At 37.8% G+C, this 19,435-nt stretch overlaps 1 protein-coding gene across 1 annotated transcript in view; it reads right to left on the bottom strand.

Moving 5' to 3' along the window:
- Positions 1–902: 902 nt before the first annotated feature.
- Positions 903–19,435, bottom strand: part of LOC114361989 (uncharacterized) — a 184,111-nt gene continuing 165,578 nt past the window's right edge. The window contains exons 29-38 of the mRNA XM_028317225.1: positions 12,315–12,406; positions 10,967–11,056; positions 9,900–10,021; positions 9,293–9,426; positions 6,726–6,866; positions 6,030–6,231; positions 5,488–5,631; positions 4,887–5,010; positions 3,702–3,822; positions 903–1,156 (exon numbers count right to left, since the gene is read on the bottom strand). Of these exons, the coding sequence (XP_028173026.1) occupies positions 970–1,156; positions 3,702–3,822; positions 4,887–5,010; positions 5,488–5,631; positions 6,030–6,231; positions 6,726–6,866; positions 9,293–9,426; positions 9,900–10,021; positions 10,967–11,056; positions 12,315–12,406 (1,357 nt within the window). The 3' untranslated portion in view covers positions 903–969. The remainder of the gene's footprint in view (positions 1,157–3,701; positions 3,823–4,886; positions 5,011–5,487; positions 5,632–6,029; positions 6,232–6,725; positions 6,867–9,292; positions 9,427–9,899; positions 10,022–10,966; positions 11,057–12,314; positions 12,407–19,435) is intronic.

The following is a 19,435-nucleotide window of genomic DNA, read 5'->3' as shown; positions in this document are numbered from 1 at the left end:
GGAATGACATACTTTTCAATACAACTGGATTCTTAGAAATCAAAATTATTTATAGTTGGTAAATGTGAATGAGCATGAAGCTGAATGAAACGTTTTGAAATACCTAAATTAGGTAACAGAAATAATTTCATGATAGAGCGGCGTATTCTCGCTGAAACTTTTGTCATTAGGGAATCACCTAAAGGAAAATAACTAGTAGGTGGGTTGAACGGACAACACGCTCTCTTTGTTTAAGGATTAACGGACTTAATATATCAATGATATTTTTTTGTATTGTTTATTTAAACAAACTAGGGTAAACCGACAGTCATTGGACGCTGCCAGTCATTGGACAAAACAACACTTGAATTTTCTTAAAATGAATATTCCTTAAAAAAAACGCCCTTTTATCTCCATCAGTCGGAATCTCTCAGTTGCTGAAATATAAATGCTATTTTTAATTCAGTAAATAACTGTCCAATAACTTTCTTAAGTGTCCAATGACTGGCAGTTTACCCTACTCGTAACATTAAAAAAAAATTAAAGTTGAAATGAAATGGCAATCTTGTAAAAATACGGAATTTAATATCTTTTACATAATAATCATCTCTTAATGTCATCATATAAAATTAATAGTACAAAAACGATGTTCACAATCATCACGTAAGTGGAAAATGACACGTCGCTTGATAGGAGTAGTTTGACGACGATAATAATAATCCTTTCTGCGTTACTGCATCGACAAAGACCTAGTCCACATACACACCACATCTTATAAAGCCCGGTCCGTGAGCACGTAGAATTTTGTCCAATGACCCCTAGCTACCCATCCTTATCGCTCGCGCGTAATTATATTGCTGTCACGACTGTGCGACTGGCACCCGCAGTGAGTGTACGAGCGCGAAAGCAACATAATTACACGCGAGCGATAAGGATGGGTAGCTAGGGGTCATTTGACAAAATTCTACGTGGTCACGGACCAGACTATAGTTACTCTAAAAAGCTAAAGCCCGGCGGCAGTAGCTTAGGATCGTCAGTGTGGTCGTGGATGGAGACGTGGCATTTGAAGTCGCGCGCGGGCGCGGCGCGGCACGGCAGCGAGGCCCGGCACCAGGCCCCGGCGGCCCCCGGCGCGTACCGCACGCGCGCGCAGCCCTCGGCCAGCCCGCCGCGCCATCTGGCCGGAACAACTGGCTGATAAACAGCTCTAACACTAGGTGGACCGACGATCTGGTTGAGTTCTCAGGAAGTACCTGGATGCGGGCTACGCAGGACCGGTCGTTATGGAAATCCTTGGCCTTTGGCAATGGACGTCATTTAGCTGAAACGACAGCTCCATATTCCACAACCTACTACACTACAGTTACCGCAAAACTCTAACAGCTTCACGTACTAAATTCTCACCATAACTACTACCAATAAACGTAATGCGCCTTCGGTACCTCCCTCGTCGAACTCTATGGTATTTAAGTACGTTCCTAGCGATGGCTTTTATGCGGCTATAGGGAAGAATTTGATCTGATACGTAACGTATTAGTCCAATACATTCATGATGGTTGATTACCTTAGAGAATTGACTTCGGGTTCGATTCATAAATGGGACATTAATTACATTCCAGTTTGAGTTAAGATGAATCAACCTGATAAACCAAGCTCTAATATTATTCTGAAACAATTGTGAATCAATTTTATTGTTCCAAACAGTCGCGCCAGGCGAGCCGAGCCTGCGGCTTACCAGCCGCCGGCCACTAAGACTAGTCTAGCCAAAAGCGCAGCTGAACGGTTAGATTTTCTAGAGTGGTGGTAAGGTACGGCTCAGTAAAGTAGTGTGGGAGCTTGCAGAAAAATCTAGTAAATACTCCATACATATTTATGATAGTAAATAAGTTTACTTGGACAAAACATATGCCAACTGCTAAACTAAAAATAAATGGAACAAAGCATTCTACTATAACAATTTATAGAAATAAGATTATTGTACCAATCGGTGTAAATTAAATAATTTCTATCTATTTAAGTGACAACTAGGAATGAAAATAATATTATTTTTAATGTTTGTTGTTGTTTAGTTTAATTTTTATCTTGATTTTATGTTTTGTTCTTTTGGTTCATACCAAGCTAAAAATTTAAATTGAAAGATCGACTGCAAATAATATGTTAAAAAAATATTCCGAATTAAAATTCTGTTCAGAAAAAATTGGTTGCAAAATTTCAAGATTAAAATAGCGAAGTAGGAATGCAGCTTATTGACTCCATCCGTTCGCATGGGACCTATATTTCAATAAAATGCAGAATTATTCTGAAAGTCCGTTCATACGGACCGCTTTAATAAAAGGAAAAACCGACTTATCCAGAAAGTGCTTGTTCACTTTTCCCGAGAAAGAATATTTGCGCGTCTCCTCCCGCTCGCTTTGGGGGATCGAATCGCTTTTCGCTTTGTGCAAATAAGTGGTATGCTCACAACACCGGCGTACAATTCAATCGCTATTCCATTTATGACGTTGATTTTTCCCATAAATGATATTTGGTTCGGTTACATTCGTAATACCCATATGTAAGAGGGGTATGATTGTCAAGTTTGATGTACGAGAGAGAGGCTTTCAGGAATATTGGTTGCTTTTTTGGCAACGGTTGTTAACAATATAATCCTGTTGCTTTCTTCTTACAGATATTCGTCAGATCCAACAAGATTGTGTTTGTCGAGTACTAAAACGTTGTTAGAATTTCGTTGAAATTAACATAAAGTATGTAATAAACTCTACATTCACAATTTTATAGAAAAGACACAACTTTGCTTGCTGAACACAAGCACGTTTAAGCCATGAATAAGCATGGGGGTGTTATTTTATGTACTACTCGCAAAAGCTGAAGGGTAAGAGAATTTATTTACTAAAAGTCCTCTTTTATTCTGATTCACTGATAAGAACAAGTGTGTCATTGATTATTATTTTAATTTTAACATTTAGAAAGCTCATCATGTTGAAATTTATGGCTTAATACAAATAGAGTCGCATGAAATAACACTTCAGGCAATAATTACACAAATGAATCATTCATTGCATTGGCAACGTCATAAAAAATTGTGTCATTTTTATGACTGCTGCTCTTATCAAAATGGTAACGGCGCCGATCAATATTGAATCAGCGTTACGTTTTATTATATTGTAATGAACATTTTTAATAGCGGTATTTTTTGTATTTAACTGGGCGGTCAAAAAGGTAATATATTACACGAACATTTACTTTTATGTAGCATTGTGCATTTGGAGAAACTAGTTGATGTCTAATTGTGCGCTGACGTGACTTAATGACGTGATGATTCCTTTCAACTGTGAAGTCCAAAAAGTCTTGATAAGAGCTAATCTGCCCTAAGAGCAAAGACCTGTGGCCTAATTCACGTATTTTGACAGTCAAGATCTCGCTAACGTTTAGAAGTCCTATTGAAAAACAGTCTTAAATCCGTATTTTTTTTTATGCTATACAAGGCAGGTATTTGACCGCAATCGCACCTGGTGTTAAGTGAGATCTAGGCCTATTCACTCTCGCCTGGAAAACGCCCGGATTATAGTTTTCAGGAAATACAGCAGCAGGCAGCGAATTTCAGTCCCTAATTCACGTGTCATTTAGAGAGAACGATTATTCGATAGGATCGCAACTCAGCGATTTGTCACTTGACGTTCAATGCCATTAGGCCACAGGTTATACAAAAGCATGCAACTGACCTGGCGTTGTACTGCACGTAGACGCGTTCACGCGCGCCGGGCGGCAAGCGCAGGCGCCGCGGCCACAGCACGAAGTCCTCCGTGCCCGCCCACTCCGTCGTCACGTCCAGGGTCTCGTTACCTAAGCATCAAAAACTTGGTTTAAAAAGCTTGATGCATTTTATAATATTGTAATATCGGCCACAATTCCAGCTACCCATTTCAGGTCATGTGATCTCGTTCTATCATGATATCGCAAAGAATCACCATTTGATGAGAGCGAGAGAAAAAACGGAAATGGGTAGCTGAAACTGTGGCCGTTAGTACGTAGCAATAAGGGACAATAGCCGAACGGTGATCATGTCAACCTGGCCGACTAAATATTCGAAGAGTCGTAACATAAGCTTATGTAGCTTAGAGTATACGAGGAGTTAACGAGATTTTTACTATACTGTTACTAAATAAAGAATCCTGAAAAATAATCCACAATGTTTTGTTTTGTGCATATTTAAATAAAATTATTCATTTATTATTATATTCTGTCAGCCAGATAAGAGTAAGTGGATTAAAGAGGATCATAATTATAATCTTGTAAAACAACAGATAAAAATGATAAAAAACAGGCACATTTTTACTCGAGAAAATATTTCGTAGAAAAGGTAATTTGAGAGTGACTGGCGACACAATATTGTCTTTGTAAAAAACAAAAACATCTCTTTTTAATTTCGTATGAAAATGATTAGGTGAAAGTTTGCAAACGGACACTGACAAACGACCTCGATACAACGCAGCCTGGCGCAGTATAACTCGCGCCCCCACTTAGCGGGTAAAATGCGAGGGAGCTGAACTAACAGCGTTTGGCGCAGTGGATATTATTTTTATAGAGTATATTTTATTACATACAGCTTTCATTCATAAACCAGGTCCATTTCGTATAATCTATTGCCAAAAATGCTTCAAAATACAAGATCATAATATGAGTCTAAAGAATTTAAAAAAAAATCAACTATATTTTGTTATTTTAAACTATGTAAAATGCCGATATTTAATGCTATAACAATCAAATAATAGTTGCCTTATATTATTCAAAATATTCAAATTCAAAACGAGTCTACTTCACCTTCTCCAGTTGTCTAAACGAGGGTTGGATTAAGTAGGTGAGTTTTAATGAGAAATAATTGTGTGTACTTGGGGCAGTGAACTCACGGCTGGAGTGGGCCACGGTGAAGAAGGTCTTTCTGGAGTCGCCATCCGCTACAAACCCGAAGTCCAGGCTGGAAGGCTCCACGCGCAGCTGGGGGAACTCCAGCTCCAGGACCAGTGGGATTGTCTGAGGAGCACATTGAACGTTATCTCGAATCGTACAAGAAATTTAATATTGTGAATTGGACTCACTAAGGATTGTAGCAAGAGGTTAGAAGCTAAATTGTATGTTTTGAAAGGATTCCTACCAATTTATAAATTGATTTATCATTCTGATAGTCCTTAAAGTGTGTAAGATATGTTTAAAGCACCTACAGCCGACAGTGCGTCACATCTTATATTCTTTGAAAAATAGGACCCTTTACTTACAACTACAAAGATGCAACAGTGTTCAGGTTGATGTGCTATCCTCGGTACATTGTGGATGCCATATTAGTACATGCTCGGTAGATTGTGGTATTGAGCATGTAGCATCACAAAAACGTGAACTTTAAGCATCAAACAAAACTGGTCTAGAAGTGAGTGATAGTTAGCGACTACGAGTGCCAGGGTTCCTCCTCTAAGGGAGGGTTAAACATAGTTTTCGTCTTAAAAAAGTCCGTACCAGCAGCACGTTATCGTCGTCGTAGAAGCGCAGCGGCGTGGAAGTGCGCTGCCACTCGTCGTAGGCCGGCGGCGCGCACGCACCCGTGGCTGTCTCGCCGCGCGGCCACGCGTCCGATGTCTGGATGCACACCTCCACCGTCATCTGGACGGTATACCAACATCATTATCAACAAAATCAAATGCTAATTCGAGTAGATAGTCTTAATAATAAATTAACTTAAAAAAATATTACATAAAATTATAAACTTTTTTTGGAGCATATAGAAAAAGTTTGTTTAAAGGATAGCATCAATTTTAAAGCTCTACATTAAACATACCCACAACCTTATTAAATATTTATGAAGTCACACTTGTACAGTATATTGAGATTGATTAATCTGATGAGACTAAGATAATTTCTGTTTTAGTACCTTCCTATCCCACATTTTCGGGTGGCTGCCTCACCAGAAGTTTATTGAGGGCTGCATCCACGCCTGGTTCCTAATACTTGTACACCTTCACTATCATAAGAACTGCATCACTATAACAAACACCACAAACCTCAATGGAGCTCCTCAGCGGCAGATACAGCGGCACCTTCTCCAGCCGCTCGCCGCCGCGCCGCACGCAGCCGCAGCCGTTACCGCACGCGCTGGGCCCGAGCGGGCCGTCGTCCTGCACGACGGTCCACAGCCCGCCCGTGCCGGCCGTCACGTGCAGCGGCCCGTTGCCGATGTTCTGGACACGGAAGCTCTTGCGGATCCTGCATATACAACGGCAATGTAGTTGAATCAACTATAGCCGAACCAGAGTAAATACAAATGAGTAGGTTATCTTCATAGAAACGCACCGAGCGCGGTTTGTAGGTGAGCGCGCCATACGTATGCGGCACACGCACACACTGACAAAATTAGGCGCCACCACGACTGGCTCCCCGATAAATCAACGATAAATTTTTGTCATTCATTAAAAAAAAAATTGAACTTGCCCAGCAAAGACTTGAAAGCACAACAAAAAAAAAAAACACGTCGAGGTATCCCTATTCTATTCCTGAAAACGGAATTAGATTTTAATTACCCGCAACACAAAGAAATTGAGAAAAAGTGACGTCATTACCACTAGGTGTGTCGACTGCTTATTTACTTTACAGACAGCGATTTACTGGTTGCTATCAATCGTGTTATCTCAAATACGAATTTAAATAGAAGAATAAGTTCTAATGGTCCTAGCAGAATCTGTTTAAAAGCAAAATCTTACCTCATGAAGTCACCACTGGGCAAGTCCAGTGCGCAGAACTTGACGCGCAGCTGGCGGTCGGAGGCGCGCAAGACTCCCTCTCGCTTCGTTTGCCGGAGGCGCACGAGTTGCGGCGGCGGCTCGTCCCGATACCAGCCCGGTCTATACACACAGGTACAGAGACAGATAGTATTAGCCCAGATATATCTATGAATTGAATTAATTGAGGAAAGGCTACAGAGTTCAGATCACAATGGAGCTCATGAAAAAAGATATTAGTCTCCTTTAAAACCATTTTTTTAAAACCTGAATTAGATTTGTCCTAATCAATGGGATACTTAGTCTTATGCTGATTTTTATAGGTATTCAATACTGATCCAAATCCGTCCGTCAACTATCGTTCGTTCGTTTGTTCGTTTCAGCCAAATGACGTCCACTGCTGGACAAAGGCCTCCCCCAAGGTTTTCCACAATGAACGGTCCTGCGCTGCCCGCATCCATCCATCTGCGTCAACTATCAAATTTCAAGAATATGTTTTTGGTCAAAAATATCAGCGGTTTTCAATATTTTTTAGATTTTCACATTGTTTATAAGACTATTTAAACAATAATAAAGTGTGGACGCATCGAAAATTGTGGATATTTAATCTAAAATTAAATTAAATTTGACAGTTGAAATCCAGATTTGGACAAGGATTAAATATGTGAAACGGGCGTTAATAGGAAAGTTATGTTAGTCATAAAGATTTCATTCAACTAAGAGAAATTGAAACTCATTTTACAGGCCTCCTAAGACAGCTAAGCTGAAATTGAGCCCGCGATAGGAGTAATTGAAAAGCCCGCTGGCGCTAGTAACACAAACATTAGAGGCGCAGCGCGCGCGGCTACATCCGAATTGAGAATTCCAATTTTCATTTCATTTATGTTCTCAGGTGCCGTTGTTTAAATTTTCACACAAAATTCAATGCCATTCTGGCCGCGTTGAGGTATGAATAGCATAGCGAAAACCTCGCTTATAAAATGTTAAGGGAACGTTAAATGTGTTGTTAACGTTTCCTTGATGAACAGTATCAACTTTTGGCGAACTTTTACGTTTTCAAAAGCGCTTAGCAACGTAGGTAGTAAATTAGCAGGAATGTGGAGTCAGGTTCCGCACAAACAACTTTAGAACCAACTCGTAAACATGAGCTTCACTGAAATACTACTCTTTTTATTGTTCTCTCTTACACGTGTATAACGGCGACATCAGATATGCTGCGGCCACAATACTTTGGATATTTTTTACAGATTACGATGGTGGTTATACTTATTAATTATGTACCTACCTACTTTTTCTGGAGGAGTATTAAAAAGGAATTATTTTTTTACAATGAATAAGTCTTTCAAAAACTGTTTACACACGTCCCATTAAATTTTAGCCAACTAATGATGCTATTACATAGACCAGCGCTAAGAAAAAGCAGCACTAAAATCTCAGTCACTTTTGTCACTCCTCTTTTCAATGTAGTTAACATTACTAACATTTAGTGTCTTTAAAGAAAATTGTTATTCGTATCATGCGCCCAGTGCGCACGTTTCGTTGCATTAAACATTTATCAATTTGGAATCTAAACTCGGACACGAATTCGAATTCAATGTGAACCGCGCAGCGGGCGCCCTGCGGTCATAAGTCACGCGGTGTAAGTTTACTGTCATGTAAAATTTGCTTTATGGTCGGAATGTTGGCGATTCACCACTTTTATGACACGCCGTTACAGTACAACTAACTTTACAATATTTATTTGCGTTTCAAAGGAATATTTTGTATGCGGGTAGTAAAATTGTATTGAATATTTATTGCTTTTTCCGGGTAAACATAAAATTTATCAGATGCTTTTCATCTTATTTCTCATTGGAAACAGTCAATCAATGGATTCATATTGTATACCGCAACTGAACTAGTTTTATTATGAACACCGGGATTGTCGGCTTATTCATTGGTTATTAAGGTAAATACGCAAGCATACCGGCAAAAAAAAAAAACATATTAAACAGAAACACCACATTTATCATATCTTATTAATGTGTCAGTCAGCGAATTGAAGTGCAAGAATAGTGTCCGCATCAGGTCTGTCGTCGAGTGTCGTGGCGCGTGAATAATCGCGCGTCGCCGGCAGCCGCGTTGACGCGGGAGATAATAGCGCATTATGAGCTGCCCCGAGCTCACTCGAGCTCCGTGAGACAAGTAGCAGTGGCTATTTTTAGATCAGAACAGGTGTTAAATAGGTACATAATATCTATTTTTACTCACGTTCACCGAATCTTCAAGTTTATGGAAAGGGATTATAATTGTCACCTAAAAGGCCCGGTTTTCACCAGGATGGAGCGGAGCGAAAAAGAGAGTATCGGGTGGACTGATTGTTGATTGAATTTGACAGTTTGGAGTGGTGCAGTGTTTATAGACAGTAATAGACTGAAAAGGCTGACAGCTACGCATAGCTCACACAACAATCTCCACTCCGCTCTTCTCCGCTCCGCTTTGGTGGAGCTTCGCCGCATATCTCCTCGTCTCCGCTTCTCGGTGGAAACCAGGCTTAGCATTAGGATTACCCAGCGATGACAGAAGGCAGCGTCCGCAATAGCAGCACAGCGTTGGGCGCTGGCTCACCATGCTCCGGCGGCGTGAACGTCACCTGCAGCTCGCCGTGAGCGTTCGCGCCGATCGTGGACACGGTGGGGCTCACCTGAGAAATGCGCATAGCTACAACATCCCTTAAGGTTCTGCAAAACCAACGCGATGACGATGGCTATCAGACCTAAACTGTAAATGATACCTGTTTTTAGACAAATAAATACTTTCTATTTATCTATCTACCTAAACGCATTGATTGCCATCGCACTCGCGCACATAGGCTGCAGATCGCGTTGGTTTGGCTGAAGCTTTAACAAGGTACAACGTGGACTAAGTCGGCACGTATACATTAGTAGACGAATACCGTCTGTGTCTGCATCTTAGTTAACAGGCATTCTAGTCCTAATTTGGCTCATTAGCGAGCAAACTAGATGCGATGTCTGCCGATGACAGGAACTAATTAGTAATTATATAATTTCCGATCGCATTAATTTTGTGGTTGGCACCCAAGTAGTTTATATTTTCTGTGTTCACATCTCTTATTAATATCTAAAGCTCTTCTCTGGTCCGCTATCTATTACTTACTTGGAAGAATGTGTCTTCTTGTACACCAAAGTCCTTGGTGAAGAATATTTCCACTCCAGTGTCCATGTCCTCCGGCGCCTTGCTGCCGCTGTCCTCTGACCCTTCTTCCAAACAGTGATCCGCTACAAAAACGTACAACATAGATAAGTAATTTAAAAAAATAACAATAGGTACTTAACTAGAATAATAATTCACATCAGTTAAACTATAAATAGGTATAAATATAACATAATAACCAAAATATTTTATCATAAAGAAAATGAAATAACAGGGAAACAATTCACAAAGTCACAAGATTCAGGAACTTTCCGTAGAATTTCTTCTATTCAAAAGTGAAAATCAGCTACAAGTCGTACTAACAGTTAAAGTTTAATAAAGATAACAGTTCTGACAACTGTACCATACAATAACAAAGTTCAGAAAGACCATTACTGTATCATTTTTTTTTAATTATTGCTTTATTCAGCTGTAGAACGAATTCACCCTATTATTAATTCCGTTGTCATAGAGAAACTTTATTTTCAAGGATGCAGAAGTCGTCATGGTTTTCACAAGTATCTAAACTTATACTTAATCATATTATTTATCACTCATTATATACCACTCTCAGGCCTTATTAGACAAGCGAGATTTTTCACTACACTAAGTTCTGTGTCTATTAGCATTGCAGTGCAAGAATGATATGTAAACAGCCCTCTGACTCTGTGTTTATCTGTGCCGAGCTAGACTCAAGTAAATTGTTACTACAGAGGACTGCAACTGTTTCCAGCGGCGGCGGGCGCTTTGGCCGCCGCAGCCGACTGAGACAACCTCAAGCAATCTTCTGTCATCTAGATGCAAGAGGTTGCTCGTTTACATTGTAATGGCGTAATTTCAAAGCAATTGCACTGACTTTGACGACTCTAGAATTTGCTTTGGAGACGTGAATACTAAATGGAAAATTGTGTTCCACGTAATTACAGTTCTGGTTTATCTGACAGCTGCTGTATTTGATTTGATTTTGTTACGTTGTGCTATGTTAAGGATTCCAAAAAGTGATTCTACACTTGACGATTAATAACACTTACAATCGAAGGCGGTCACACACGGACAGATACGAGGCAGAACGTCGAAAAACCGTAGGTAGAGACGAAACGGCATCACGTCTTGAAAATGTTCTGAAATAAAATATGACAGTGGTTGCATGTACTTACACGTAATTTAATAAATCTAATATAATTTTATACCTATTGTCTAAGTAATTCTCTGTCAATGAATTTATTCAAACATGAAAAATTACATGCATTAACAGTCCACCAACTTTCAAATACATTATCAATTAATAACGTTCCACACATCATTATTAATTATTAATTTAATTACAGCCTTGTTCACAAGACGGTAGAGTGAATTTAATTAATTAATTCACTGCACGGCTTTGGTATTTCAAGTTCAAGAGAATTAATTGATCCAAGTAATTTAGAAGACTGGTGACTGCCCAGAGAATGTTAGCCACTTTTATTAAAATTACAATCATTCCACATTTTGATCTCAATATGGCCTTTGTACAGTAGATAGTGGCATTTAGCTGAAACGAATGAAAGATGGCCTTCATGTCTATTTTTATTATTTAGAAAATATCTCTGTCGACTTCGTTTAGAGTCTATGAGTAAATTGAGTGCTTAAGGCTACCGGGAACCATTTTTTATAAAGTCGGTACCAGCGAACTGACAAATGAACGAGAAATACCGCTTTAATTTATAAGACAAAACTGTATTAATTAGCTCGGCGTCTCCGAGAAGTAACTTTTCACGGGTACAATTAAAGAATTCGAGTGAAATGAAAATAAAGGGTGATCTGTGGAGTGGGCGCGATCCTAATCTTGCACGAAGGGCCTGGATTTCGTATAAAGTAAAAAAAGGTTCGCGAAGAAGATAAATCCTTACGAGGATCGTGTTATTTCCTTGTTATGTTGTTAGAGAAAGTATTTAGACACCCCAGTAGTTTGTAGAATCAGTATACATTACCGGCTCACCGCAAAAAGTCTGAATTTTATCGACTCTTACGTAAAGTTACTAGCGCTCAGTAGGCCTAAGATGCGCGCCGCAATAAGCGGTTATCACGCCATTTTATCGATTTTGCCCATACATTTTGACATCGATAAAAGTTATCACGGCGCGCATCTTAGGCCTACTGGTCGCATCAAATTAAACACAGATTGGACAAACTGTGGCTCCACCTACTGTAAAGAGAAAGCACTAGGAATAATGGAGTTACTAGTAACTATAAATATCGAGGAGAATAACTCAGATAGACCAGCCCCAGAACTCTTAAAAACGTAAATTACAAAACCCATTGTGACATTTTAAAACCGTTTTCTTAGTCTACAAGGCGAGTTGAAAAGGTAAGGAATTGAAAAGGTAAGGAATACTGCACCATGTTCCTTGAGCACGTAGGCGTGCAGCACGACCTGTGCGCGGGAGTCGTTCTTCATGCGCATCACGCGCTCCGGGTCCGACGACGACATCCTGCCACAAACGTACATCAGTGGCTAAAGGCTCAAAGCTTGCAAAACTACAGTTAAACAATATAAACATAGTAGTTGAACATTTAAGCCATGTATTCATTACGCAACATTTGTTGATACACACTGTTTATAAACTGTTCAAAAACAATGTTTCATCATCTCTGTAAACAGTTTATAAACAGATCCATAAACATAGGTGATGCAACATTGTTTATGATACATGTTGCCGTGCTCCCCGCTATGAGTGGAGAGCAAGTGTGGAAGGCCAAGTTTCAGAAACCTGTGTTTCAGAAATCTACTTTACCATCACTTACATGTACCACTTTCAAGCGAAATAAACGATTTGATTTGATTTGATTTGATTTGTGTTTATGGTAAACTTGTTTCACACTAGTCATAAACAGTTTATCAACAAATGTTGCCTAATGAATACATGGCTTTATCTATGATTCAACTGATTTAATATAGACGGTTAAAAACCAATTTAGGACTCAAAAGATCATAATATTGATACAGACGTAATAGTCAATAACAATGAAATTTATTAAGGCCGAGTTACACCACCTAACTTTAACGGTAACCATAACGGTAACCGGTGCTTTTTGTATGGAGTTTGACAGATTTTTGACGTTTGTCAAAGTTAAAATAAGATGGTGTAACCCAGCCTAATTGTATTAAGATTGCTCTGTAATAATTCTTTGTAGTTTAAGTTTTCGACATCAGCTCAGTATTAATTTAACCATCAATAATGATGAACTGACTTACTATTCTTATTCCAGTAAGTGTTCTTGTTGGTGCATCATATACATAATAATTTCAGACAGGACCATTTTATTAAGTTCATCGTGGACATATCCAAGGGTACCGTAAACCTATCATCGAACTTGTTTAGCGCTCGGTGGAATTCCCGCCTTCAAGCCAGTGGGTACTTCCCGCCGCTATTTTCGGACACCTTTTGTGCCTTTAGAATTTCATTAAAGGTACGCCAAAAAGATTCTGGACATTTTTCACTTGGAATTGAAATGTGTGTTCTGTGTCTCTCAATAAGACAGGGACAGGTCGACGTTTTTGTCGAAGGCAAAATGTACTAGTATGGAATTTTCAGGAAAATAAGACATGAATTTAAGAAACTATTTTCTTTCTCGTCTTGCTCGATAAATTAGATGTCGTGCTTAAAATAGCTTTTCCGAGTTAATTGAACTGTGCTAAAATAATCTAACCTTTTATGAACGGTCAACCTAAATGTCAAGCTTTAGAGATTCAGAGGCATATTTAGAGGTAAAAATAACCTGGTAAACGACTAAATTAATTTTGCAGCGTGGGATAGATAATTATAAAATGGGTTTATCGAATAATAGGTTTCCAATCAACACAGTCATGATCTAAAATAACAGAAATCAGCAGTTTGGAAACCTCGATTACTATCAAGGGCTCTTGTATAAAAATGTTTCTTTATATTCTTAAAATTTGCATTAAAAAACTGTAATCATTATTCGTCTGATTCGTTGGTATCGATAATTATTTCAAGTATAAAAAAATAATAAAAAATTACATGTTAATAGTTTTTTTATCTGAGAAAGCTTTAAAGCTTACGAACTTCGTATATTTACTGAAAACTTTACGGGAAATGAGTACGTTTTTTCTTCAGAGTATCACTCCGGAGTTGCTACCAATGTAAATGCTAAAAAAGGGAGAGATAATTTTCCTTATTGTTTCCCGTGCTCCTTTTCTTCTCCTTTAAATCCAATTTAACTGGAGGAGAGCTTTGCGTTATATTGTCATCATTCTTAATAAAACTGGCTCTTTTATTTGTTGCTTTTGCTCGCGACTTTGGCTGCGTAGATTCTGTGAACTAAATAATGTCTTTCTTAGATTTCTATACAGTCAAAAGTCAGCCTAAGTATCTAACAAGCTAATTGTGTAGATTTCACTACACTATATTAATCCGGGCCTTTTTAGGGTGAAAGTGAATAGGCACTTACAGGGCAGTTATATTATGTACCATCCTAGACTGAATCTCACTTATCATTAGGTGCGATTGCGGTCAAATACATTGTGCCTAAAAAATCTACGTATTTATTTAAAAAAAACCACTACTAAACAGTAATTAGTTGCACTATAGTTAGGTACTTACAAGAGTACTGACGCGTTCACTGAAACAAATATTTTCATTGCATTTTACCGTTTCAGAAGCCGACTCTTTTGAGTGTGACGTGGGCGCCCAGTGGGCCGCGCGATTTATATCCAGCGTTTAAGCGAGTGGGATTTATCAACGGATTTGTCCGGCGCATCGCTACACGGATCAAATCGTGAAAACCGGCGAAACTTTCGGAGGGCCGGCGTTATACACTTTATTAGGGTTGGCGATCTTACAAATAGGAACATAAACAATACTTATCTGAATAAGTATAACCACTGCGTACATGTTATCTTTCAAATAAGTAGTAGTAAGTACATAGTACAAGTTTAAAATACACATTTTACTGAAGTGTTTTAGTAAGATAAAATAAAATAAGCTTCCATAGATTAACGTTTATTACAAAAATAATTTGATGTAGATTAATTATAGGCGATAATGATTAGTAGGATCATGTCAATTTAAAATTTTGTGTTTACCTTGTGATTTTAGTCTCATTAAAAAGTATTTAAATCACATCTTGCACATAGCCTTCCCTAAATTTTGAGGTTTAAATTCAGCACACGGGGGCCTCAAAAACAGTCATTATCGCTGTGCGTCATTACGGCGCGTAATCAATGCGGCCGATCGGCAGATCATTTTGCGATTTAACCACCACGCAGTTAAACATTATATTAGAGAAGTTGTTATTAGCTTTTTATTACTTGAATCTACCATTTAAATATTTATTTTATTTTATTGCCATGTCATGTGACGAACGCACGCAGACTGAGGAGAGCCGATCCCAAATAAATGGGAAATGGCTAGCTTAGGACAAAGAAAGTTATGAGTGTCGAACTTTAACCTTCGACTTCCGCACTCAAGAAAATTGTTGCAACTTTCAAATAGTTTTACAAAATAATGTCGACCTGTACAAATACTAATCACAAACTCTTATACTTAGGAAATTGCTGCTATTTTCTAAACTCGCACACTAACATCGCGTATGGTTGCACTGCTTTAAATGTATCCCTGTGTGAAATGTATTCATTGGCTCACGTCCGTGTCACCGCTCGCAGGGCTGACACGGACGCACAGCAAATACTATCCAAGATAAACGAGTTTCATTCAGTTAACGTCATGGGTAAATGTTGTAATTATTCATTAATCGAGGATTTCGTCCTGAACAGCAAATAAATTAATCTGTTTGATTAAAACGTTAGCAGAATGTTTCATCAAGTCCGGATATTTTTTCTGTGAGGTTTTGGTCCAACTTAATTTAATTTTAATTTATAAACGTTTTCGAACGTTTGCTAGAGATTTGTAAATTGATAAGCTTGCCCTTGCGCGTGGCTTTGCCCGATTCAATAATACTTTAAAAGTATTATTACTACGTAATAAATATGATAATAGACTACTTGCGAATCAAATATCATTTAAATCGATTCAGCTGCTTGAGCACGTTCCGCAAACATAAACACAACAATCTATTATTATGATCCTCGCCACTGTGTTATTGATGTCTACCAAGGAGGTCTAATGGGAAATGCCCGTTGTTTAACATTTCAGTTAAACTTTTGATAGGTAATGTAATTTAGCTGATTCAAGCTGATTTTAGCTGTTACAAAAAACACGGCGAAATAAATTGATTTTGAATCTATTGAGACCTCTCATTCATCAATTCATTCATTCAATTATTGCTCATTGGAGCAATTATTATTATATTTCAACGCTATCAGTGTTTCTTCAGTCGCTGGCTCCGAGCGGATATTATTTCACAAGATCCGAGTGAACCAATTTTATTTCATCACAACAACGCTCTCCCGCTCGGCCGCGCCGTCTAATCATCGTTTCCACCTGGCCTGCCAATTATTATCTACGTGTTTACATAATTAACCAAACAACACCCTACCTACTACGCAAAATTATTTCCGAACTCTCGACTCTATCCATTTCTTTCGCTCTCATTACAATCGCGAGCATTAGATAGAGTCAAAAACAGTAAAATCGTTCTGTGAAGTAGGACTTCCAATCTTGGAACTTTTGCTAGAAATTTACTCAAATTGAGGAAACTCCAAGTCATAATGTTTGCAGATTCGATTAGCGCGACCTTGACGCGGCGGCGCGGCGCTTGAGGAACGTTAACGTTTACTATTTTGTGTAGGTATTTCGTTTGTTATACTGCTTTAAAACTATTTTCTATCTAGTTGTTGATGCCAGCTGGGTGAAAAAACTTGGTCTGAACGTCTTAAGTAGTCAATATTAATCTTATAAAATTGCAGATTAAAATGAAATTAACTGTTCGGTCAATAACATCTATATATATAAAAGAAAGTCGTGTTAGTTACTTCGCTTATAACTCAAGAACGGCTGAACCGATTTAGCTGAAAATTGTCAGGGAGGTAGTTTAGAGCCAGGAGAAGGACATAGGATACTTTTTATCCCGTTCGAAATAAAAAAAAGTCTGCTTATTTATTGCCATTAAGGCGGAACAAAGTTCGCCGGGTCAGCTAGTTGTTTATAAAAAAACATTTATTATTTACGAGCACAGCACTTACATAGACGCAGAATTGCGTGTTTGTTAGAAGTTTATTCGAGTTATCAATAAAAGAGCGACCATTGACATGGGAATAGCAATATAATTGTTAATAAGTTTTTGATATTATGATATTCGAGAATATCTAATTTCAAGGCTTTTAAAATAAATTATTCACATTAACTACTAAAAGCCACTTTATTCCATCGAATCTAAAATATGAGCTCGATTATTATCGAATATAAAATTACATACTGAAAATTTTCTATAATTCTGTGAAAACAATGTAAAGGTAATGGATAAAGAAAGAGTGCGTCGACACGTTGATGTTTTCTCGCGAAATGAAATGTGATTTCCACTGAGAAATCGGCGTAAGAGTCCCGCCGCAGCTCGCCTCGCGCGGGCGGCAGGAAATGGCTCGGAGATGGGAACCTCACGCGCTCGTACGCTGCTGGTAAATGGGCCCTTTGACCTTTTGTATAGTAATAACTTTTAAATAAGCTTTCACTTTGTAAAAATTCACAATATAATATTATATTATTGTCATCACCAATTCCATCGAAATCAAAAAGCGTCATTGCACTTACGCCACTTCTATGAGTTCCGATGCCCTGGATATGTCACGAAGTTTTAAGCGTTTTGTGAAATGTCGAGTCGCATTATTACCGCACTGAAAAATTGCGTTAAACAAAAGTACCTACACACTACCTATGTTTTGTATACTCACTTACGTTATTCAAAATTTACTACCTCTGACTTAAAGAGACATCGGGAAAGATGCAGACACAGACATCACACATTTATGGTTGCTTCAGTTTTACGGCCAAAGTAAACTTTTATGGCAAGAAACCAATTTCAAAGGTTACGCTGCAAAACCTTTGGTAAATATTTTAATTCCAATTTCCTTTTGCTATGTTGGCAGTTAGGTGTTAGGTGCAGTAGAGATTACGTTAATGAGTTAACACAAAGTAGTTGTTTAATTATTATTTTTATGCAGAACAAAGCAGGTATTTGACCACAAAACACCAGTCACCCATTGATAAATTACTAAAGCATTTGTTATTAAATTAACCTTTATAAAAGACATTCTTCCTTTTTCCGTCTCAGAGAAGCACTTCTTTTTTCATTTATATTTATTAGTCAAATCAAAAAATGAACTCCCAAAACCTGTTTTACAATTTATACCCCTGAACACAAATAAATGGTTTTGATTTGATTTGAAAGGAACGGCTTTTAAGTACAAATTTTTGGCCTCCTATATTTCACCGCTAAAGGAAGGAATCTTAGGGGAATCCCTCTCCCTAATTATTGACAGTTGAAATATTCACAAAAAATAATGAAATTTTATTATTATTTTAATTTAACAGTCTAGGCATTATTATAGCTAATGCTCGCAAGAAATACTCGACTTTATTGAGTTTTCTCGGTAGAAACAGGCACGAATTCCTGAAACACAAACTAAGTAAATATTCAATTATCTTCCTCAATCTTCCACCCAATTCAACTTATAAATTAAGCGATAACTAGCCACCCTCGCGCAAAGCTTTCCAAGTAAAGGTCTAGATCAGCAGAATCATTGGGCCTCACCTTTAAAATTACCATTAGCTTTATCTCGGAATATAAGTCGATAAAACAAAATACCTAAATGCTTTGCGAAGATTACTTCTCTTCTTGGAAATAAACTTTAATAATCTCGTATCAAAGTCAAATATACTTAGTCTTTGATACATAAATAATTTTATTCACATTATATTATGAAATTAATATAATTTTTTATATCGAAAACAGAATCATTGAGAGTGATACCAGAGACAAGAGCCTAATGAATTTCAGTTCGTAGAAATAGGCACAAGTTTTATTGGTTATCTAAAATAAAAAATAAGTTATAATTTTTACAAACCTAAAGTATGTGTAGTTGAGTGTAGGTCTCTATGAGAATAGAGAGGCAAGGAACAGCTAGTTAAATTTTAATATTCGTCGTTATTTTGAAGGACGTTTCGTTGTTGTTTGCTGTGAAATTTAGAAGACCTTTTAACGCCAATTTTAGAAAACAAAATCCCACAGTAAATGTTGCGATATTGTTAGGACTACGCCAAGGGACTGTTTACTGCCTACTACTCGTAGGTGTAACACAGTACACTATCGCACTAGTTAGGTAACAACAAGTCCTTTTAACAATAAACTATTAGCGATTTTAACACACTAAAACTACATACTCGTAGTAGAGCATGGTTATTATTAGTTTAGTGTAGTTAACCCATTTAGACCGATAATTATTTTTGTAAATAAAAATCGATTTTTTAGCAAAAACTTACNCCCCAACAAATAATAAGAAATTATACCTTCTTAAATACATTGTAAATATTTTTTTTGTTTTC

The sequence above is a fragment of the Ostrinia furnacalis genome, unplaced genomic scaffold (assembly GCF_004193835.3).
Source record: "Ostrinia furnacalis isolate ACB-3 unplaced genomic scaffold, ASM419383v2 OfSCF0388, whole genome shotgun sequence".
NCBI classification, from domain to species: Eukaryota; Metazoa; Arthropoda; class Insecta; order Lepidoptera; family Crambidae; genus Ostrinia; species Ostrinia furnacalis.
This window is presented reverse-complemented; position numbering and strand designations above follow the sequence as displayed.